The 22,679-nt window shown below is 59.6% G+C and overlaps 4 protein-coding genes across 4 annotated transcripts; 1 reads left to right on the top strand and 3 right to left on the bottom strand.

The window, feature by feature from the left end:
* Positions 1-6,524: 6,524 nt before the first annotated feature.
* Positions 6,525-7,554, bottom strand: TRAVEDRAFT_160697 (uncharacterized protein; the record flags this gene model as incomplete). Its single annotated transcript, XM_008036029.1, has 4 exons — positions 7,279-7,554; positions 7,148-7,218; positions 7,015-7,088; positions 6,525-6,958 (listed from the first exon to the last, which is right to left on the bottom strand). The coding sequence occupies exons 1-4, from the start codon at positions 7,531-7,533 to the stop codon at positions 6,525-6,527; spliced, it is 834 nt and encodes a 277-aa protein (XP_008034220.1). The 5' UTR covers positions 7,534-7,554.
* A 5,604-nt stretch (positions 7,555-13,158) lies between these two features.
* TRAVEDRAFT_69032 (glycolipid transfer protein) lies at positions 13,159-14,174 on the bottom strand. The gene is made up of 5 exons (XM_008036028.1): positions 14,103-14,174; positions 13,961-14,045; positions 13,849-13,907; positions 13,536-13,790; positions 13,159-13,447 (listed from the first exon to the last, which is right to left on the bottom strand). Exons 1-5 carry the CDS (start codon positions 14,127-14,129, stop codon positions 13,259-13,261), a joined length of 615 nt encoding a protein of 204 aa, XP_008034219.1. The 5' UTR covers positions 14,130-14,174; the 3' UTR covers positions 13,159-13,258.
* A 156-nt stretch (positions 14,175-14,330) lies between these two features.
* On the bottom strand, positions 14,331-19,320 carry TRAVEDRAFT_26341 (cysteine--tRNA ligase). The gene is made up of 14 exons (XM_008035343.1): positions 19,133-19,320; positions 18,980-19,068; positions 18,826-18,922; positions 18,495-18,764; positions 17,624-17,749; positions 17,035-17,565; positions 16,857-16,964; positions 16,654-16,782; positions 16,469-16,575; positions 16,136-16,394; positions 15,859-16,030; positions 14,717-15,670; positions 14,546-14,639; positions 14,331-14,485 (listed from the first exon to the last, which is right to left on the bottom strand). The coding sequence occupies exons 1-12, from the start codon at positions 19,220-19,222 to the stop codon at positions 15,312-15,314; spliced, it is 2,337 nt and encodes a 778-aa protein (XP_008033534.1). The 5' UTR covers positions 19,223-19,320; the 3' UTR covers positions 14,331-14,485; positions 14,546-14,639; positions 14,717-15,311.
* Positions 19,321-20,784: 1,464 nt separating this feature from the next.
* On the top strand, positions 20,785-22,293 carry TRAVEDRAFT_17340 (uncharacterized protein; the record flags this gene model as incomplete). Its single annotated transcript, XM_008035264.1, has 9 exons — positions 20,785-20,859; positions 20,918-21,010; positions 21,245-21,279; positions 21,322-21,427; positions 21,488-21,601; positions 21,665-21,782; positions 21,928-21,992; positions 22,086-22,199; positions 22,234-22,293. 9 exons carry the CDS (start codon positions 20,785-20,787, stop codon positions 22,291-22,293), a joined length of 780 nt encoding a protein of 259 aa, XP_008033455.1.
* Between the last annotated feature and the right edge of the window lie 386 nt (positions 22,294-22,679).

The following is a 22,679-nucleotide window of genomic DNA, read 5'->3' as shown; positions in this document are numbered from 1 at the left end:
ACATCCTTGGTCGCGGGATGCAATCTCTCTGTCCAGTCGAGGTAGCCAGGCAGTCAATCTTATAAAAGTAATGTGGCTCACACAGTGGGAGATGTGCGAATGTCGAGTGCCGGTGAGTGGTAGGCTTCGGCAGGAGAGGCCGCCGGTGGATCCCCCGCCTCGCGGCGCTCCTTTTAGTCTCCGCCGTTGCCCGCCCCGGTCGTTGGACGGCGTGGCACACATGAGCGGTGTGGATGGATGGAAGATGGCTGCCATCCGACATCCTTGGTCCTCGACTATGACACCACGACACCCTGTGCTTCCCCTTGTATCGCCTGCGTCTGAGTTGTGCAATCAGCGGAGATCTCGTCGACCTACTCTTAAGCCTTGCTCAGAGCCGAAACGACGGATGCGGTGCCAACGATAAAAACCAAGGCTCTCGGTCACATAGCGGCACCGATGTAGTACCGCTTGCTATGTCAACGAGTGGTATCCACCAGAGACCTGAAGCGGCTTTGTACTGGTAAGCACCGATGCTGTCTCTTTTACAGGGGGAAAGCATAGCACATACAATTTGTTCTTTCCTGCTCTGGAGAGGCACATGATTGTGCATAGGCCTCTTGAAAATATCGCTATGAGATTTCACCGCGTGGTGAGTAACTACGGTTGCGGCTCAGGCTGGAGAAGGATGACGAATTGGCATGCTCACATTTTGATAACTTTTCAGAAAACACAATACACAAGTACGATCCTTGTTGACGCCCATGAACTAAACCGTCACCAGTAGGAAAGCTACGTCCGTGACCCGAGGCTCTCCGAGTATTGCAACCGCCGGAAGCGGCGCGGCGTCCAGCGTCCAAAGGAATGGTGAGAGTCATGCACGAGATGGCACGAGTGGGTATCGGACGACCATTGCTCGACACTGCTGGTCACGTCAACGCATGATGCAGCGGGAGGGGGGTCGCAAGTAACTTCACCGTGGGCCACTACGACGGCAGGAAGGGGTGAAGGTCGCCTTGCAGGCCCGGGCTCATGCTTCACTCGAGCTGCGGCGGACTCGGACACGATCGTCGCGGGAGGGCCAGCAGCATCCCATACGCCCGTGCTCCGCCGGAACCCTGGAACCAAAGCCTGCTCGTCTTGGGACGGCATTGGTCCCCTACGGATTATAATTAAGGCCGCCTTCTGGCGGTGACTTCTGAGCACTCACCGTGTAGACCATGGGTCTCAATTCGTGTACCTCATGTTCTCCTGTCGTGGTCGAAGCAAGAGGTTCGCTCGGCTATGTTTATTGAAATCGGTCGGCGGATGCGCCATTAAAGGCAGGTCGCAGCCAACACCGCGGCCGTCGAGTAGCAAGGGGAGGGGAAGAGACGAAGACCGCGGGGAGGGCGCAGGTGCGAGTGGGATATGCTCATGGCGAAATTCACCATGCCGTTGCAGAGTCGAACAGGACTGGCCGGGACAACTTCGCCCAGCTTCCAGCGGCCTCTCGGCAACTGTCCCAGGCTTCTGGCGGCTTCCAAAGCCATCGGCCCCCACCCATCGCGTTCCTGCCGCCCAATATTCCGCCGCTGACGACTATTCGAGCTGCATGGAATGAGCTTGGGACCTAGCGGTGCGATTGAAGCAGCGACGGCGCGGAAAAGATAGTAAGGGGAGGTGGCGGTTGTAGTGGGGATCCATCGCGACCCGAAGCGCCACACGCGTGAACCTGGGAGCAGTGCGATCCTAGCGGCGCTTTGCCGTCATTCGGCCGCTACGGAACAAGGCCACGACGGCGAACGCGCTCGAAACTTAGGCCGCGTACGTCGCGCGGTGGTCGCTGTCGTGTTCTATTCTTTCTGCGACAACACCCTGTACTGGCCACCCCTCACTCGCACACCATCACCACACCGTATTTGCGCTGCTCTGGTGTACTTGTCCCCCGCCGCGCGCAATCGTCCGTCCTCAGTGTCCCGTTCCACGGCCACGACGTCTCCCCTTACCGTGTAAACTCTGGTCTCATGCATGGCGCCGCTGAGGAGCGGTTGTCGCGTTCTACTCTCTGTTGTAAGGGGCTACAGCGGCGTTGTAGCTGACGGGCGTATGTTGCGGTGTTTTCCTCGTCTCTCCCACATTTTTCCGGCCGCGACTTTCGAGCACGTCTTTCCTTGCCACCCCCCACAGACCAGTCACGCTCTACCTCAAGCCCTCCGCCCCGCCAAGTGGCTTGGACTTCATTCCCCTCCTACGACGGCTGGGGTGCCGGTGCAAGGAGGTCGGGCGTGGCCAATACTACCGTTGTATCGTTGTCGTCATGTTGCGGTCATGCCGTACATATCTCACCGCCCGCTGCCGCTGCATCCGGTCGACGCACCCATGACTCGGATGCGGAAGACCTGGCGAACGTGCCTATTCCGCATTCACTCTAGCTCGGACCGAACGGAGAGATCAGAGGGAACCCATCTTCGGTAAGCACCTTCCGCGTCGTCGAGACGTCCCTCCTTGGGATTTCCACATACCACATACGGGAGACCAGGACACCCGGACGCTGCTGGATACGCGAAGAGAACACTCCCAGGCGTTGTGCAGTTAAATGTTTCCGCTCTAAGTGATAACGCCCACGCCAAGAACCCGGGCCTAACCCCAGAACTCAAGGTTCGTCCAACATCTTCCTGCCCACTGCGGTCTTGAACAGCTGCCGAGCCCTCTAATCATTTGTATCTCGCCAGCACGAACCCTCGGCGTAACTCTACCTCCCGGTTGGATGCGGTTACGATGTGGACTCTGCGGTCGTATTCACGTCAGTCAGACGTCCCCTTGAGGTACTGATCATGCACTGTATATGGGTCCACGCGCGTCGGCAGGGTCTCCGGGATAGCCGGCGCGTCAAAAATACCACACACCCACACTAGCAAGCGATTTAAACGCTGCGGTATTCCAAATACGCCTTTACATCGGCCTACCAAGCGGGTCTCGCCTCGGGCGCAAATTCCGACCCTGCACCCAAAACCTTCATCGCATGTGTTGGGCGCGCGATGTCCGATGTCAAAGCGGCCGCCTCAGTACCTCTCATGTCTCGCCTATCAAGTGCATTCCTGTCATCGAGATAGGGCTACAAGTTCCCGCCGGCAGCTATACCACCTCATCGCACTCGTGATGCTTCCTGACCGGGCTGGCCGGGAGAAGTACCGCACGTCAGGCTGCCTGGCGTGCGCGCGCGGATTCTTTGAGGTGCTCGTTTCGCCTCGCCCTCTGCATTTGTCAATTCAAACATTCCTAGATTACGACGGGCCGATCGGGGCGCAGTGCAGGAGGGGGGTGCGGCACAATTCCAGGGCGCAGGTGCACACTCCTGGCGAGTTCGTCCCAGGGTAGGACCCTTCCCGGCCGCTTCGTGGTGCCATCGGACGTTCGCGGTGCGCCCACGGCGCACGCTAGACGTCTGGCGAGCACCTTCGCGACATCGCCCGGTCGCAGAAACTTCCTTCTCGAGGCTCGCGGCTCAAGGCCAGAACGGCCGTTCAGCGTGATCGCGGTAGGTCGGCCGCGCAGCCCCTGGCGTGCAGGCGAATCCCCGGCTGACCTCTTCATTCTGAGGGCCAACTTGCGGGATGCATGGGCGGAGACGAGACGGCCCTCATTCGCCTCTATTCAATCCCGAACGCTTCCCACTGGCAGACCCCGTTTGTAGGCACTCCCTTCGCCCAGCCGTCGACAGTCTGTGGCGATCGATCAGCATATGCCAGAACAAGACCGCGCTGCCGTGATAGGTGACGGCGGACTTGCCAAATTTCGTTGACCGCATTGTTCTCCCTAAATGACAACAAGTGTGCGTCCACATTTGTCCCACAGTTACATATCGATCAATTCTCCATTCGCCGCCGACCCCGCGGCTCCCGATAGCCTGATGGCTAAGGTGCTATGTGCCCCGCGGCGGCTGCTTCAGACTCCGAATCGATCGATTTCATTTCCTGTGCAATACCGATGTTGTTTGTCTAAGTTCGCAAGTACGATCAAACTTGAACGGTGCGTCCAATTCGACTGCCCTCTCGGAGGAGGGTGCTACACATATTGACGAGGGTTTACAGCAACCCGCCACGCACCCCTTAGGGTTCCGAACTTCTCATTGAAGTGCCAGGCCCACTGGAGGCCTTCTCGAAGCGGCTGAAGCATCCACACCGGTGGCGACTGCACGTGGCGCGGAGACGAGCGGGTCGAGGTCGAGCGAACACCCTCTGGACTCACCCTACTTACACGATGCTGGCAGCGGCTCCTCGGTTGTACGTCAAGAGCTGGTGGACCCTGCGAGATGCATTCAGCTCTGCTTCGCATGCGCTCTCAGGTGCTGGTCGAGTGTGCCGGCAGCAGAGGCAGCGCGCAATCGCGTGATATTGGCCGGCTTCCTCTCCATGCTTCGCGTTCTGCACGGTGCACCCTCTCCTACGGGCGTGGGCGCACTTGCATCAGACTGGGGAGAGCGGTTTCCCTTACGGCGAGGGTTAGTGCCACCACGTGCGACTCATGCTTGCTGTTACTAACCGGTTCCGCCGCGTTTGGTAGCAGAGCTGCTACGCTCGACGGAGCCAACGCCCGGGGTTGGAGCAAGAGCACCCCTCTCCGAGGGACGATCCCAGACTCGTGCAGCATGACGTGTTCCGTCAGGTTCTTTCGCGCCGGCCGACCTCGAGCTCGCTGAACGCTGGCCGATTCATGTCCGGCAAGCAGTCCTCGCGGCGCATGATGCAGAGCTCCTCGACATGGGCGTCCGCGGCTGCAGCGCCCGCGAGCCGATGCCGAAGCTCCCCCCGCCGTTGCAATGCGATTCGCTCGACCTCGCCGCGCGACTGCGAGTCTGCCAAGAACCGCCCCGCTGCGCCTCGATGCGCGGACCTCGACAACGCCTCGACGGCAGCGCGACGACGCGTTCTCGCACCCGTTCCGGTCATATTCACCCTCTTCCCGAGTCGCCCATCGCCCGCAGCGCGTGTGTGCGATGGCAGCCGAAAGCGGATATAACTTCTGGCCACCCGCTCCCACCCTCGCCGCCAGGTTCACAGGCCTGCACGCACCGCCCAAACCCCCCTAATGCCCACGTCGATGATCGCGTTCCGCCGGGGGGGAAACGCACCAATCAAAATGATCTTGAGCCCGTCATTTAGGCTTCTGACAGAGCCCCCGTCGTTGCCTCCAACTCTACTCTTGGCCCTGTGGCACTGGCGCGCCCCACCAATGCGCCTAGGCAGGACACAGTGACAGGGCCCGTGCGAATCGAGGCGCTGGGGTGTAATGGGGTACGCGCATCCGCTGGAAATGAGCGCGATCTCCGGCGGACTCTTCAGGTGTCATGGCCAGTTGGTCTGCGGGTGGGGGCCGCCGAAGGGTGCGCGCCTTGCGCGTGCCCTGGACAACGTCGAGCGTGGGCGCAGGGGACGGCGCATCGCGTCCAATTCAGTGGTAGAAGGCGGCCCTAGCGCCGGCCCTTGGCAGCTGTCTGCGCGTCCCTTCTCATGGGCGCCGACCACCTGTACACTATCCCGGGACATTTTTTAGTGCTTCTGGTCGTGCAAGGGCACGGGCGGGCGTCGAATGAGCGTCGAGCAGCGCGTCCCAGGCGTCTGGACCACCCGTCCATTCTTTCTCGCCGGCGCTCCTCCCCATCCGCCTTCTGGATCCCCGGAGCAGCTTGCAGGACGGGCACGCTGCGCTGCAGCATGTGCGCGCACCGAGGCGTGCGCACATCGATCACTACCGTCGCACTTGCTATATACAAGCACACGGATCCGTCGGGGATTGGGCGCCCCTAGGCCCGCCTGCGCGAGCCAATGATGTCAGCTCCCACTCGCGGGCCTGTTACGTCCGCCGCCCGCGCTCCTGGCCGTACATGGGGGAATCTGGGAACGCGTGGAAGGGGGCGGGAGGTACGCGGTCCGGGCGCGTCCTGTGAATTGCCCGGGGTAACGCTGGCCCGCCGAGCCTACCTGCTGTCTCGCGCCTACCGCTCGAGGGAGAACCGTTCGGGGCGATCGTTCGAGACGCGCACCTGCTCGCGAGGAGCGTTCGAGGGCTGGTGCCCTCGGCGCCGCTGCGCTGCGCGCGCGGGCGAAGGCGGCCCTCGCTTAGTGCTAATTATATATATCGACGGGTTCTGCTGGGGCGTGTGCTGAGGCCCGGTCGCGTCCCTCTGCTTCGCGCCTTCGTCGTCGGAAAGTGGGCTGATGATCGCGCGGCGTGTTGTGTGGTCGCGAGGGCGCAGAAGGCGGGGCTGCATAATCAACACACTAGCGAACGCGTATCGTACGTGATGTACACATCCCTTCGGGGAGTCCGCGGGAAAGGGGAAAGGAGGGCAGTTGGCATCTTCGGGTTCTGGATACAGGATACAAACACAACAATATGGGAGGGCGCCGCCGCCGGTCCGTCCAAGCACATAGTACGTACAGAGAGACATTCAGAGCGAGTGAAAGACGGGAGATAGCGAGACGTTGCACAGCATTGACAGAGTCCGGGAGTAGTTGGAAAGTACGAGCGACCCGGCCGTCGCGGGGGCGCGCGAACGAGCGCTATGCGAGCGACATGTTGAACTGGAATTGGCGCAGGGCCTCGTCGTCGAGCGGATCCCGCGCGCGTGGTGAAATGTTCTGCAGGTACTCCAGGGGCGCGAGCCGACGCTCCGCGAGCACGCTGCCGGCGGGGAGCGGTGCGGCCGGGGGGACGGGCGGTGTGGGCGGGAGCGAGATGGGGGGCTGCGACGAATAGCGCGTGCTGCTCGACGAGCTCGAGCTCGAAGAAAAAGTAGGGGAGGGGTCGGACCCGATCGAGCCGGACGCCATGGGGAGCATGAGAGGCTCCGCGGGGCCGCCCATGCGGGTTCCCCGCCGCGCGCCGTTGTTGCGCGCGCAGACGTACTTGTTGGGCGGGACCTGCACGCTGCGGAGCAGGGGGTAGTCGTCGACGGTCGCGAGACCCTCTAGTGAATCTTGCGTGTAGTAGGCGTCTGGGCAGGGCGATCAGATGAGGGACAAGGTGGTCCGAATACGGAACCGCGCTCACTCAGATGCCATTTTCTAGAGTTCTTGGGGAAGTCGATGAACACGGAGTACGTCTGCTTGATGAACTGGGGAGCACTGGAAGAGCGAAGCGTGTGAGGCCATGGGCATTGAATGCGAAGAGGGGTGATGCTCACTGCCTGACGTTCTTTCGGTGAAGTATCGAAGAGCGCGCGGGACTGTCCTTCTCGTAATAAATCAGGAAGTTCTGGCCACGATGCCGGCCGTCAGCCAATGAGCGCGGAGACGAGCAGAGAGCCGCACTCACGTCCCGGGCGCGGGAGGGCCCCCAGCTGCGGCCTTCTGTGAAGCGTTGGATTTCCTGGCCGGTGGCCTCGAGGGGATTGGAGCTACGCTCCTCCCAGACGTAGATGCAGCCGGGAGCAAGTGCGAGGCGGTCTTCGTCCGCGAGCCGGTGCATGACCATTGGAAGGAGGCCGGTGGCGACGGCGTGGAGAAGCTTCTCCGCGTCGCTCACGGAGCGGACGCGCATGCCGGTGCAGGTGGGGGTCTGGCGTGGCATGGCGGGTTGGAGGATGGGGGCAGGGCGGGCGGGCGGAGGCGAGGGGTGGTGGGCAGCCCAGCAGACCCGAGTAAGGTATTTATGAGGATCGTTGTTGTAGGATAAGCGCAGGTATCGGCAAGAACACTTTCTTCTGAGCACGGATGAGCGCTCCTCCCAAATAGAGTTTTGGGAAGCAACGGAGAGCTAGCCTGCAGGGGTTACCCCGGGCGACGTCAAACGAGGAGGAGACGGGAAACGGGCTGGCCCTTTCAGGTCCGCACGCAGATATGAGTGTGCGGATTGCGGTTAGCGTGGTACACCTGACGATGCGGCAGTCCTATGCTAATTCTCTGTGGATCTGAACCCAATCTGACCCTCGATGCTGAGGACATCCAGTCTGGGCCTGGGAGCGCGGGTGCGTGACAGCCTGGGGAGATAGCGCGGACGACATACATATCTCGCCCAGCCAGGGACGTATGCATATTTATCGGGAGACGCTCTATCGGACGCTGTGACGATTCTTGTTCCATTGCTCTCCTGCCTCGAGGGTCCTGCGGTGCCACGTTTTCGCTTCGTCCTCTGTAGACAGTCGCCCACCAGGGCACTGGGCAGGCGCTACCGTCGGACGTGCGCCGGCCGGCTGGGGTCCGTGTCTTCGATGTGGAGGTCCGAGGATCTTGCCTGATGCACGTTAGCCTGGTAAGCCGCAGAAGGCACCATATTGTCGGCCATACGTCGAGCAGGCTGTGAACGCACCGCGTGGATATCTGATGATGGGAGGCAAATGGGAGGCTGAGTGCGGTGGGCGTCTGTCACTGCACTGCGAATGGCCAAGCGAGGAAGCGCGGGAGTGCGAGCAGAGCGCGGGAGGCCAGCGGCAAATGCAGCTTATCACACTCAGCCAAGTTAACCTTTGACGGCTACTTGGACCGTTACAATTCCTTACGTCTCTCTTACTTTCTCCCTTTACCTCCCATTTTCATCGCACCTCCGACATGCACGAACACGCCCAATATCCCCCCATGTGATACCTGCTTGCTTGGTTTTCGCACGCGCCCACAAAGGAATCTCGATGCCGGCCTCTGTGGTCCTCCACGCCGTCGGAGTCGGTCGGACACCTGGGGTTAGAACAAGAATGTCGTGATCACGAAAATATTCCCGCGAAGCTATTTGATTAGCATCTGTATAGGTATGCCACCCTTTTTGCGTTCTTTGGAAATCATGCTCATTTATCCTTACAAGGCCCAGCTCACAGTGCCTCTTGTCTCCAATAGCCCAGTGATAGATGGCGGTTCAAAGACGCCTTCCGGCACCGTCTTCAACCCTCGCGTAGCGTGTGACCTGGTTATAGTGCTAATGCACCGATTGCCGCCTACGTTGAAACGTCCTCCGGCCTGGTCGAGACGCTGCTCGTCCACCCACCGCATGCACGCGCACCCTGAGCGTCATTCGCCTGGCACGCAGGCAACCCGCCCTGCCAGCGCAGACTCTTTCCTTCGCTCTAGGCGCACCGGGCGGGGGTCTCGAGGAACCATCGCGCCGATCTGTGCTTCTCCCATCGACTTCCGATTTCTCAGAATACAACGTTGGCTTCCCATGCCAATGCTGGATGTACGGCTGGATAACCAGACTGCGCCGTCCCACTGCGTCCACCCCTATCTCAACGGATATTCTGTTCTGGAAGCAGAACTCGAACGACAGCGGTCAGTCCCATCAGTCAAACCTTCTATCGCCTCACATCATTGGCGACAGCGTTTCTGCATCCGTTGACGGTGCGGTTCTCGTGATGCTGTCTCTGCACGGGAGGGCACCATCGAGCTAGCCAACCTTGATTTCGCTTCTGCCCCCATCGTTTGCATGCGCAGCCTATCCCATGACGAGTATGCTGTCCGGGGGCGCGGCGCTCACACGAGTCCGTGCGGTATGTATACCGACCCTGGGTACGTCGCACTAAATCATCTTTGAGTAAACGTTATATTCACTGACGCTCGACGTAGACTCTTCCACGCGTCCGTAACACACGTGTCGCCTATCGATCTGGCTCTCGCTTTCCATATCAAACGAATAGCCTCGCAGGCGCGGATGCCTAAACTCACCAGTTGGCTGGGCTCATCAAGAATGGCGTGCAGCCCGCCATGGGAGCCGGGGTGACAAGTGCGAGAGACCACTCTGATGTCCGCGCACGGTCGGGGCATCGAAACCCTCGAATGCAGCACGCACTACCGCCGTCGCACACACAGTTTCCGAAAAGTTGGCCTGCGAAGCGCGGTGACCCTGTGGGCCTCACCGCGCGTACGCCGGACGACCGATAAGGTGTGGAACGCGTTCGCGAAGACGTGCGCGCGCTACCGCGGACCAGGAGCGGGGGCAGTTGAGTCTCCTCGCTGGCAGTTGTCATTCCGTCCCTCTGCGCGGGCGGACGCCAGGGCCCTGCACAGTGTCGAGCTAGGGAGCGATACCGATCAGGGGCCGAAGTGCGCTCTGCGCCTGCACGCAGCTCGATATAGACATTAGGTTCTCGAGGCGTGTCCTTCTAGACGTGCGCCGACGCCTATCGCGTACATCTGAGTTCCGCCGCCTGCAGAAGTCTGCTCTCGCGCCGTGTCCCAACGCGTGTGTCCACCCGCCGTGTTCGATTTCTCAACCTGACGTATTTGCATTTATATTACAGCGCAGATTGGGGCCGTGCGAGCCGTATGTGGCCATCCAGCCCTGGCGCTGCGGGCCCATTCAGTCCGCACGCATGCCGGGGCGGATATGTGCAGACAGACGTGCGTCGTGCACACCCCCGATCGGACGGCAGACTCTTCGCGTTCGCACCGTGCAAGGTGTGTTTTTGTGCCCCTTGGAGTCATCTCCACCCATGGGCGCTCTATCTACGCAGAAGGCTAACCCTTCCCCACAGACGCAAACCGGTTGCCTAGAATGTCCATATCCAGCGGCAGGCTACGGCTCGCTCGCCCCACCGAGTGAAGAGCGTCCGAACGACGGCGTGAAGGTCGGATTTACGTGCGTCCATGCGCCACGATCCCTCATTTCGCGAATTGATGCTCCCTGACCCCATTTATCGCTGTTATAATAGGTACTGCATAGGCGGACATGTCCCATGAACTCGGCGCTGGGCCTCGATTATTTCATCCGAACGGTGGGCGTCATGTCTTGTCCCCCCGAACGAGGCGTGGCGGCCTCGATATACCGAGCAGCCTCCCCTGAGGCAACGAAGGCGTGCTCCAGCCGACCGCGTCTCCCTCCCTTGTGACATGCCCGTGTCGCACGTCCGATACTTCGAGTGCACGGCCGGAACCCGCATCCGCTCTGGACCCGTCTGCGCACGTCCAATCTGTCCCAGCGAAGGTTTACCGGTGCGTTTTGGTTTATCTCGTATCGCATCGTCCGCCCTGACTGAACGCCATTGGACCCAAGTTCCGCCGCCACTTTTCGCATCCCATTCGCGCTGCTCCATTGCTGCTCGAGCATGTCCGGGTCGGACTCGTGTCGTCATTACCGCGTATGTGGTCGATTCAAGGCCGCCGCACCGCTGTTCCTGGGACCGCCTAGCGCTGCAGTGCTCGATCGACCCCGAGGAAAATTCCCGGTAAACCGACGCACCTATTCCTCTGTGATCTCGCCAGGGTCGGGCTCTGCGGCACCAGTGCGGCCTCTCTCACTCGGCAATCTCTGTGGAAGTCCGTTGGAGAATCCTTCCCATCTGATTGGTAAGGGGACGCCTTGTCTGGGTGCGTCGTTGGCGGCATCGGTGCTCTCGGGGCGGGAAGACTAACGAGCTCTATCCACGCAATTTGTCGCAGGCGAGCTGTCAACGGTCCACCTGCGGTGTCATCTGGACACGGTGTCGAGGGCCCCGCGTTCTGCGTGGCCGATAGATGCGCACAGCGCATCGCCTGCCTTGGCCTCTGGTGCCGGCCGGGTGCAGAAGCCTAACATTGCGGCGGCCTCTGGAAGCTCGAAGCTGATGGGTACGCTGGATTTATTCCGTTTTCTCAGCCCGGTATCACGGGCAACAGGGGGTTGTTTGCGCCGGGAATTTCAGCCCTGCCAGTGCCTCAGTCAGCTGCACTCATCTCCCCGCCGGGCATTGACCCGCAGGCGTAGCGCCTCCCGGGAACAATGCCCCGGGGAGGAATTTCGCAGACACACTCTAGCGTTCAGGGGTCTCCTTCATTTAGGACATACCGCGGCCTGGATGCGCACCTGCTTGTTATGGCGCGAAGCTTCTCAGAGGCGGCCTGGCCCAGTACGCTCCGTGCCCCTCCGCGCCGGCGCGCAGTGCTTCGGGCCAAGCTTCTTGCGCCATCCAGCCGTCTAGCTCGCATGCTTATCGGCATGCCACCCTCTGCCCCCGATAGGTCCTCCCACTCGCTATTTTGAGGGGCTGGGACCTCGGGTGCCCGTCAGCTGCAGGGGTGCATTACCCGGAATGTACGTGTGCGGCGGCGCGCGTCCGTGCAGTAGCTTTTGCTCCCCTTCTCGCGCACCGATCAGCTCCCGGCCGCTTCTAGGTCACTGATACACTTCCATTTGGCTCGACGGCTCAGGTACGCCGGCAGCGGATGCGTCTCCACCGCCGGCGGCTTCGAGCGCGCAGTGCGCGGACAGCTGCAGCGCGCAGGTGGCAGGCGTGTTTCGCTGCGTGACAGAACGCTACGCCGGCGGTTCTGGTGCTAACACGCATCCTGGTGGTTTGCAAAACCAGCCACGCACTTCCCGCCGCACCCTACGGTGCGTGCGCGACCTGCTGACCCCTGCCTTCCAGGGCTGCGTCAGGCAGGCCAGCGATGATTGGGTTTGGATGCTGCCCGGCTGGGCTGGAGAGTTCCCATGACGTTCGCGTTCTCGGGTTCTTTGGCATTCTCAGTCGGGCAGCGCGCTGCGCAGGGTTTCAGCTTCCTTTGCTCGCTCCCAACCGGGGCAGTCGCGATCCCAGGAGAGTTCTAGTGTTTGCGCCCGAGCCATTCGACGCCGCCAATGGGCCGGTCTGGAGTCTGGACAGGCTGACTGTTGCTGTCGCTCGTCCAATGATGGATGAGGAACACGCCAATGAACGTCGAACCCGACAGGCCCGGGGCACTGTACTCAATCTGCTGCAGCCGCATGATCCTTTCTCAAGCCGGCCAGACGTCGCAGTGCACCAAGCGGCGCCGGCTCGGGCGCAAGGCCTCCCCGCTGCGCCAGCAGGGGCGAGGCTCTCTCCCAGCTTCGCGCCCCCACTGAGCCTTCTCTTCTTTCTGATTAGCTGAGGGCTCGTGTGCAGGTGCGTGCCCTGTGCCCGACGCACGCTCATCCTATGCTCTTTCAGAATATGCAATCGTGCTAGCCGTGCCAATCGCGACGCGGACCGCCGGGCGACGCACCCGTGCGTCTCGCCTTCCCGTGGGGGCACGGCCTAGGCCCAAGCCTTCGTAGGTTCGCTGATCACACCAGTGGTCGCTTGTGGTCGCCGCGTAATGCGACCCCCGGAACGTTCGCCTCAGCAGCGGGGACCGCGGGGTCTGGAGCGTGCGCCGCGTCGAAAGTAGCATCGCACGGCACGCTTCTAGCGGGAGCCAGACTGACGGGCAGGCCCGCAGACGCTTCAGTGGGGCGGGCACCCGTTCGTGGGCGTGCTGCGGCGGCTCCCAGGCGGCGATGGTACAGACATCTCAGATACATTTCCGCGCATATCGTGCGGTACATGTGTTCGTGTTCATGATTGCGTGTGTGTGTGAGCTTGTTAAGGCGTGAATTAGAAGCCCTTGCCGTGCCCGCCCTTCTCGTAGAAGTCCTCGAGCCGCTTGACGATGCTATCGAGGGCCGCGAGCCAGTTGTTGAGCTCCTCATTGAGCTTGTCGGCTGGGAGGGAAGGCCCGCCGGCAGGGTCCGCAGCGAGCTTCGCATAGAAGTCGGCGCGGTAGGGGCACGCCTTCATCGCGACCTGCGTTCGGAACATCACATCGGCACAGTTAGTCACATGGAACAACAAGCCAGGGCGGCGCCAAACGGGGGTAAGGAATAGTACTAACCGAGAAGATGCCCTTTACGACGAAGTTGTGGAACTTCTTGAGCGTGGCCTCGTAAGACTTGCTGAACGCAGTCGCAAGCTCCTCGGTAGGGTTGGCCTGGGCCGCGAGTAGGGCCTTGCACGTGAAGGAGAGGCCGCGGAGGAGCCACAGGAGACCCTCCGTTGCGGTCCGCTTCTTCTCAGTCTTCTCGTTCACGACGAGGAGCTCGAGCGTGGCGGACTTCTCGGGGGCAGCATCGTACCGAGCACGGACTTTCTAGAGAGTGTGATAGCTCATAAGAATACATTCCGGAACAAGGATGGTCCAGACGCACAGTGATGTTCCCCTTCAAGTCGCTCTGGACAGCGGTGAAAGCGGCAGATCCGAGGAGGTCTAGACCGCCATCAGACGCTAGTGCAATGTACCGCATGGATGTGGCGGCTCACCGAAGAGGCCCACGACACCCTGGGCAGCTTCGAGGAAAGCAAGGGTATCGACGCCAGCGTCGGTGATCGGAACGTCTGCGAACGACTAGAGGATCGAGATCTCAGCACCATAGACCCGCTCTGGACCCGCAGTCACTCTCACCTTGACTGTCTCGAGATAAGGAGCCATTGGAGGAGAGAGATGGTGGTATGAGGCAGGAGACGGTCGGCTGGCAAGAGGCGGTATACACGAGAGATCGCGTCGGTGATATTGATGGCTGCTTTATCTAATCTTATCTACCATTCTAGACCGTCTTGCTTACGCTGGGTGGCGTGCTTGGCTGATCACTCGACCCACTTGTGTACCATCCAGCTTCGCACACAACTCGACCGCAACCACCCGCGCACCCGCCCCAGACCCCGCGCAGACAGCCAGACATGCCGCACGCAGACTCCGCGATGATCCCGCCAGGCATGGACAAAACCGCGTTCTGGGCACATGTCCACGAACAGCTCAGCCACCTCCTGGACGGACAGCGCAATTGGGTATGTTTGCACTTGTGTATCGTCGTTGCGCGACGGGATCGCTGACCTCAACCCGGCCAGGTCACGAACCTCGCGAACGCTTCCTCGTTGGTCTTCAACGCCCTCCAGGCCTTCCCCGAGTTCGGCACGGGCGAGCGCATGGTAAACTGGTGTGGTCAGTGTCCTTTTATGCGCCAAGGTCTCTACCACGATCATGCTGATCGGGTACTGATTACGTCTCCGACGTCGCAGGCTTCTACCTCAACTCGGAGCTCTTCCCTCCGCCCAGTCTCACCGCCCCAACGGCTGTGCAGGGCGATCAGTCTGCGCGGCTCCTCCTCGGGCCCTTCTGCGGGAAACCTGCCTGTCAATTGATCAACGTCTCGCCTGAACGCGCGCGAGGTGTGTGCGCGGACGCGTACCGTCAGAAAAAGACGGTCCTCGTCCAGGACGTTGAGGCGTATCCCGGACACATCGCATGCGACGGGGAAACAAAAAGCGAGGTCGTTTGCCCGTTGCTCCTGACAGTTTCTGGCGAGGAGCGAGCCATCGGTGTCCTCGACCTGGACTGTCTTGTTCTATCTGGGTTTGATGAACGCGATCAGGATGGTCTGGAGAAAATAGCTCAACTCGTAGTTGGCGCCTGTGACTGGTAGAAAGTAACTATTGTATGTATGATCCAATAAATCGTAGAAATGCTCACATCTGTATAGCACTCAAACTGCCAGACGCGGACGCACCCACAGATCGAAGCACGCAATGCATCATACACAAGGGGCGAGGTAAATCTACAGCGGCGAGCAAGGAACAGAACCGTCCTCGGTGGCGATAGCACGCCCATTAACTACTAGGCTCCCTGCTGCTCCTGCTTCTGCCACTCCAGAAAGTCCTCGTGGCGCTTCTTCTGCAGGGTCCACTCCTTCTGGACCTTCTTGTTCGCGCTCTTGCTCAGCTCCTTGCCCTCCCCGTCCGTCAGCGGCAGCCCATCATCGTCCCAGCTCCCGTATGTCCCAACGGCGACGTTCGGCGGCCGGAAAAGCTCTTGCGGCGGTACACGCCCTTTCTCCAGCGCGGCGAGTCGCTTCTGCCGCTCAGCCTCCGCGGACGCCGCCTTGCGTGCTGCCTTCGCCTCCGCCAGTGCGCGCTTCTCCTCGCGCGCCTTCACCAGCTCCTCCGGCGGCACGAGCTTGACGAGCGCCTTACCGTCTAATTTGGCGTGAGCCAGTGCACCGGAACACAGGGCGCGATGGGGGCGGTTTTGCGGCGCGGGAATGGAAGGGAAGCGGCACGTCAGGGTCCATCATACAATGCAGGCAGCCAAGTCAGTCAGTCATTTACGCAAGTGCGCCGTTAGTAGCTAATCAGACACGGGTGTGAGATGTGCGTCTGCGTACCTTCCTGGTCGTCTAGTGCGACGCCGAGCGGCACGAGATCCGTGTCGCGAAGTTTATCCGAGAGCGCGAGGATGTCCTTGAGCGCGCTGTCGCCCTTGGCCATCGCGAGCTTGCGCACGCCGTCCCGGAAGGAGGATAGCGTGCGGAGGTAGGGCATGAGAACCTCCTCGCGCTGGCAGAATCATCGTTAGCACACGCTAGCGGGCGCGACCCCGCCCCGTTCTCCCCCGAACGGGGGATAGCGGTGGAGCTAGGAAGGCGGGAAGGAGGGACGCACGTTGACGCCGCCCTCAGAGGCGCTGCGCTCCTGACCCCATCCAAGCTCCTGCGTCTCACCCTCACCAAGGCCGAACATCCGGAGCATTTCGCCGACCCAGCGCGCGACGCGTGTGACGAGCCCGATCTCGAGGTTCCCGCCGGGCGCCTTGAGGTAGACATTTGTCTTCGAGACAAGCTCGCGGAGGACGTTAATAGCTTCAGGGGTGTTGAATGAATCGCAGAGCGCCGCGCGGAAGGCCTCCTGGCTCGCGTGCAGGCTGGGAAGAGCAGCCAGCCGATGTGTGAGCGCGTGCAGAATTCGACATGGGACGACTGCCAGAGCCAGTTTTACCTGTCTGTCAACTCCCGTTCGGGCTGCTGGAAGCGATTCTTCCCATCCAGTTGCGGCCCTTCCGCTTCCGCCTGGCTGACGAGCGCCTTGACGGTCGTGAAGAAATTCTGCCGTGATGGAAGCAGTTACGGCATGCACGCTCGGGGGCTGGGGCGACGGAGAGAGTTAAGGTTGCAGAGACGTACGTTGAATGTGATCTCGATGCCCCGCACTTCTCCCGTCATGAGCGACTCGGAGAAGTCGACCTTAGCGTTCCAGAGCTGCGTGAGGAAGGCCAGGCGCAGCTGGCGCGCGGTGTACTTCTGCAGGATCTCCTGAAAATGGGCACGGAGCGCCGCGTCAGAAGACAAAAGGCACGGAACGCGTCGCACAGGGCGCTCGGACTGACGTCAATCGTTATGAAATTCTTGAGCGACTTGCTCATCTTCAGACCCTCGATGTGCAGGTGTCCCGTATGAATGAAGTAGTTCACCCACGCCGGGCAGTTGTGATAGGCCTGACAGGCACGGTCAGTCGAAGTCCCTTCCCTGGGTGCGGGCACCCCCGCTGACGGGCGCCGCGCCTACCTCTGATTGCGCCATCTCGTTATCGTGGTGCGGGAACGCGAGGTCGATGCCGCCCGAATGGATGTCCATGTTCTCGCCAAAGATCGCGGACGCCATGACCGAGCACTCGATGTGCCACCCAGGGCGGCCCGGGCCCCACGGCGACGGCCACGAAGGCTCGCCGGGCTTCGACGCCTTCCAGAGGGCGAAGTCGGCGGCGGAGCGGCGGCCGGTCGTTGCGGAGAGAGCGCCCTCGCCCTCCTCGAGCAGCTCGCGGTTGCCCTTGCTCCACGGCTCGAGCTTCGCGTACGAGTGATCGTCAGCCTTGTCGAACGCGCGCGTGTCGAAGTACACGCTGCCATCCACTTCGTACCCGTACCCGTTCTTGACGATGCCCTCGACGAACGAGACAATTTCTGGCACGTATTCGGTTACCCGGGTGAGCGTATCTGGCTCGCGAACACGCAGACGGCGCATGTCGTTGAAGAATTCGCTCTCCCAATACGCCGCGAGTGACCGGAAAATGGTATGGTCGCTTACGGTGCTGCCAAACTGTTCCGGCGCGTCATCAGCAGATGGGCGGTCACTCAAAGACAAGAGTTTGACATACCTGTTTGTCTAATGTCAAAGCAAGAACGTCCTTCGCTTGCTCAATCAGCGCATGGGCATGTTCTGTATGTGTTTGACCAGACTTCAGATGTTCTTCCGCTGCTAGAAGGGCGTTGTACGTGACATTCTGTGAGAAGGTCAGAAAATACTCCCATAAACTCGCGAGACATGACTGATGTGAAAACGCCGGAAGCTGCGCCATGCGGCGATAGACTCAAACACGATGCATACATGCGACGGGAATGAAGCTTTCCTGTGTCATCATCTTCATCGGGAAGAATGCAGAGCGTACAAGACGTCGTACTTGTGTCGCATACGACGTAAACCGCCGAGGTGGTGCATTATGAGCCATAAAGAGGTCCAACCTTATGCCTACTGCTCAGAAGATGAGGAGGCATTGGAGCCCACGCCGTATTTTAAGCTCGGGTGATGTCAACCTCGGATGCTGGAGGGGCGTGTAGGTCTCGGCCCGCGCGGAAACCCCGATTTTATGGAAGCAGTGCGGACCTGGAGCACGTACCTGCACGCCATGCAAAAATAGGATGACGCGGATAAACGACCACAGCCAGCAGGATCGTCGGGCAATGGTCTCGTGCACGGTGTGCGTCGCACATGGAGTAATGAGGGCCTGAACGCGCGGCGCAGACTCAACAAAAGGTGCCCGTTAGTGCCCCGATGACACGTCGCGCACATCAAGTTCACAAGTACCCATGGCGCGGCAAACTAGGCCATAAATGTGAGCTTCATAACCCTGCCCGCGAGAGCCTGGGAGGCACCCCGGCCACGTGTGTCCATGAAGGCTCATAGACATAACAGTGACTTTACCATCTCCGTGTGTCCTGACGACCACCTTGCGGAAAATGATGACTCACCGCAGCTTTGTAGTGCATCTCGAACTTCTCGTCTTTCTGCAAGCCTTGTAGTCTCCACTCTTTGTCTTGAAAGCGTTCGACGAGTTTGGGCCATTGGGCCCGCTCACTCCCCGCCGGCGGGAGGTCGGCTGCCGGGAGACCCTTGCCCACCTTCGACTGTACATACGAAATCCACGCGTCTATCACTTGGTCGATCAAGGCTTGTGAGAGGGCCGTCGTTTCGGAGCGGAGGGTGGAGATGAGATGTTTATGGCGGGCTCCGATGATGATCTACACGCGCACGCCGATTGGTATGTCCCGGGGAAGATAGCGAATGGTCAAGGGGGCGCACCTTGTCATCTATGTCCGTGATGTTCATAACAAAATAGACATCGTAGCGGAAGTAATCTGTCATGATCCTCCGGAGCACATCTTGCGTGACATAGTTCCTGCGCACATACCGGTCGCTTGAGTCGCAAGAGCAACGTCGGGTTATACGTACTCACCTTGCATGACCCATATGCGACGCATCGTACACAGTGGGACCGCAGTTGTACCATTTGACATGACGCCCACTGATCGGGACAAACTCCGTCTGCGCCAAGGGTGCCTCAGATTACAGCACAGAACCGACGCGATGAGCTTCCGGAAAGACCGACTTTGGTTCGCGTCAGCGAGTTGTAGATCTTGAGAGTGGGCTCCGGGGCCTTCTGGGTCGGCAGGGACCAGGGAGGTTGTTGTACGGCCATGGTGGCGTGTCCGTGAAGGCTCAGACGAGATATATGTACAGAGAGCGGCCTTTTTGGAGGATGTCGGAGGAGAAGACGGAGACTGAGGAGCATCCAAAGCCGCGGCTGATAGTGCACGGAGTCTTTTGACGGTCTTGGATGACTCGATATTCGTCCGGGATGAGCACAGGCACCCTAACCGCTCTCTGCTCTCACTCCTTCGTTTCCGCTTGCTCGGCGTCTACGGTATGGGCGCTAAGAGTATCTCTGGTCGCAAGCGTCGACGTCACCTCCTTGTACATGTTCTACCACCTCCGTCCAACTCAGCCGTGTTCACCTCTCGACGACTTCCCAGATAGCATCCACACAATGATGTCCAGAAAGGAACAGATATACTATGTAGGACGTATGAGCGCGTGGATGCAGGCTCGGAGGATTGGCGCGGACGAGCTTCGCATTTCCCGAGTGCAAAAGTGTGCACCATGTGTGCGAGGTTGCGCCGGCAGTCATACACTCAGGTACGTCGAAAATGGGCTGTGAGGTGACTAAAATGTCTGTCACTGGTCAGACACCCGGAGCCCGGCGGACCCTTCTTGCCCCGGATCGATAACAAATACCACGCACCTCGCCATGCCACTCCCAGAGGTCCAAGAACCACAGGAACATCAAAGCCACGCCGTGAGATCCCGTACGTCTCACTGCATTCTGAGCTTGTCGTAACTCTCACTGCGGTCGGAGCAGCTGTGCTGTGCTACGCTAACGAGGACATCCACACTTACACGTACTACATATACACACGGCGGAGCGACAAACTCGATACATCGGCGGTGGTTAGCCGGGGGCGACACCTACTATATCACCGACGAAGGCGCAGCAGCCTGTCGAGCATCTATCCAGATGACCATCTGGGGTTCGTTGTATATTTAAATCTCACGACCGGCGTGAATTCGCTTCCGCGCACATGAAGAAGCATTCGCGTTGAACATCAGGCCAGAGCAACACTCACGAGCGACACGCTTGACTCCATACAAGATATATGCAAAAGGGGCTCCGCGGTTGCAGTCGTGGAACAGAACGGAGTGTCTTGCCATCACTGGTCCGCAGCCGACATCCACTAAGCCTGACATGCATGGCAGCACCCAAGTACGCCCCTACTAGTAGCCAGATGTCCACCGAGCCGGCTAGCGTGCTAACGCTCACAGAAACCGGAAGATGTACCGTCCGACGGTCTGCTATGACCTTGAAAGATAGCCGCCGTCTCGTATGTGTTTCCCACTCTTATACCGCGCAAAAGCTCACCTGCTATGCACAGCTCAACGTGCTAGGCTTCCGTTAGACGCACATTTCAGATATCTGTCTGCTTAGATATCTCGGCACCGCTTGCGCGATGCACTCGCATAAATATGGGATGCCCGAGTTGCCCGAGCTGCGCCAGCATCCCCTTTTCCAATAGGTCGATCGTCCAGCACCGCCGACACATGCAATTTTCTCGTATGATGCACAGCACAACTGTGCCTACGCATCAACACAACCTTACGGGTCGTTGCATATGCTGCGGTGAACTCTGGTGCATCTGTGGACTTATGGGCGGCAGTCTTCACCCGGAAAATGTATTCGGAGGCAGCTTCGACATCAGTCTAGCTGCAACATACATCGCGGTAAGTTACACTGTTTCTGTCTTGCTTGTATTGTTGTTCATATTATATCTGTCTCCAGGGGTCCATTCCTACCGAATTTGTGAACCGCATGTATGGCGACAGTATTGTTAGCGGAGCTTGTATTCCGGGCGACACTCAAACGACGACGACGGTGCGCCCGCTGTGATCAGCTGGTTTTGGAGGACGCTCGTTCATGCTGTGATTGACATAAGCCGACGACTGCTTTAAACACGCAGCGGCCCCATCATGATGCATCCACCCCAGCGTCTTCGACCAACCAGCATCCATCCAGACTCGAGCAGCGCTTTACCAGCTCCGGAATTTTGATCACAGTACGCGAGGCACGCTTGAGTCTAGGCCTCACGCTAATCGCCTGTTTCCCTAGATTTTGCCGCAAGAACAGCACCAAACCCGTCTCCTGTCAGTGACACTGTTTTCCCCCATTGAATTCCATGGCTGCAGCCTCCTTCGCGCTCTTTTGGGCGAGACGAACGACGTCGTGGATCGCGATGCAGCTGCGTTCAGGGCGGGGGTTTGCCTTCCGCAGAAGATGTCAATCATCCTCATGGTAAGTGGCCTCGGCGTACGTCATTGTCTTTGAGTCGCGTCTGACCTCTGATAATCGTAGTTCCCTGGGCACGCGCGATACTCTCACCAGGTCAACATCCTCCGTGCGCGGCAGACAGCTCCGACCCGCGCACAGTTGGCGGTCATCATCGCTCGGGAGGTGCTGCGGTTCCTGGTAGGTGCACACGCTAGCTTGGCGGGTATTGAGCGCTGAAAACTGCTCTCATCATATGAAAAGACGACAGCCCGTGAAGGCGGAGCTCCCCTGCAGTTCGGTGGATCCGCTGTCGAGTTGCAGGATCTCGTCCTCATGGAAGTGCACCACGTGTCGAAGAGCAGCCTTCAGCCTGTCATTGGTACCATTCATCACTAGATAGGAGACGTCTGCACGAATCCCTGTGCTTTGAAGTTTGAGCTCAACAGTATATGCCAAGCCAGTGTAATATTCAAGTCGGCCTGACTTCCAGTTGTGTGCGCGATGTCCGTCGTTCTGCGTCTGAGGACTCGCACATCAGCGTGACATACTGCGCGACATCCACGCTTTGGGTTACTTTGGTACCCTCAATGTGAGTTTTCCCGTTGCGAGCGGACTCCCCGACTACCCTCCTCACTCTCGCCCTCCGCTAGCTCAGTGTCCATTTGCTTGATGGGGGCCCTAGGTCTGCTTGGACTTGACCAGCACGGTCGACGTTACCTCTTCCGCCTCCAAGTCCTCAACTCCTTCTCAACCTCCTTACTTGAACTTCGACAACTGCAACAATAACAGCTACGCGGTGATGAAATTACAGCACCTGTCTCTGGTCCAAGGGGACCGAGTGCGCAGAGATGGCGGAGCTCGGCGCGGGCAAGTGCATCCACCGACTATGAACGCGTGCACAGTGTCTCCTATACAGGTACGCGAATGGGAGTTACGAGATAGCTTATTACTACGAGGACAACACGGGCCGGCCTCGCGCCCGACCAATAACAAATTCCATACCCTCTCAGCGTCTGCAATCTGCTCCAGCCCTGTTCAAGCGTTGAAAAGTCTTGAGATCCACCACCAGGAAGATCACTTGAACCGCAAAATCACAGCAATGGACTCGGTTTCCGTACGTCCCGCCCGGGTCATCCGTAATATAACTCATTACGGACTTTCGCTAACGATGACACCCAGCGTGCTCAGACGTTCCGCGTGTGTGGACTGACGTTCTCATCCTGATGTTAACGACGACATCCGCGTTCTCAGTCGTCAATTTTTCATTAATGAAAGG

The sequence above is a fragment of the Trametes versicolor genome (genome assembly GCF_000271585.1).
Source record: "Trametes versicolor FP-101664 SS1 unplaced genomic scaffold TRAVEscaffold_2, whole genome shotgun sequence".
Lineage (NCBI taxonomy): Eukaryota > Fungi > Basidiomycota > Agaricomycetes > Polyporales > Polyporaceae > Trametes > Trametes versicolor.
This window is presented reverse-complemented; position numbering and strand designations above follow the sequence as displayed.

Bases quoted from the DNA above. Each gene is read 5' to 3' on its own strand.
- TRAVEDRAFT_69032 (XM_008036028.1), bottom strand. From the start codon at position 14,129: ATGGCTCCTTATCTCGAGACAGTCAAG. The intron at 14,046-14,102 runs GTGAGAGTGACT...TCGATCCTCTAG, and splicing joins CTTATCTCGAGACAGTCAAG to TCGTTCGCAGACGTTCCGAT. The intron at 13,908-13,960 runs GTGAGCCGCCAC...ATGGCGGTCTAG, and splicing joins GGGTGTCGTGGGCCTCTTCG to ACCTCCTCGGATCTGCCGCT.
- TRAVEDRAFT_26341 (XM_008035343.1), bottom strand. From the start codon at position 19,222: ATGGCCGTACAACAACCTCCCTGGTCCCTGCCGACCCAGAAGGCCCCG. The intron at 19,069-19,132 runs GTCGGTCTTTCC...CCCTTGGCGCAG, and splicing joins ACTCGCTGACGCGAACCAAA to ACGGAGTTTGTCCCGATCAG. The intron at 18,923-18,979 runs GTGAGTACGTAT...GTATGTGCGCAG, and splicing joins TCGCATATGGGTCATGCAAG to GAACTATGTCACGCAAGATG.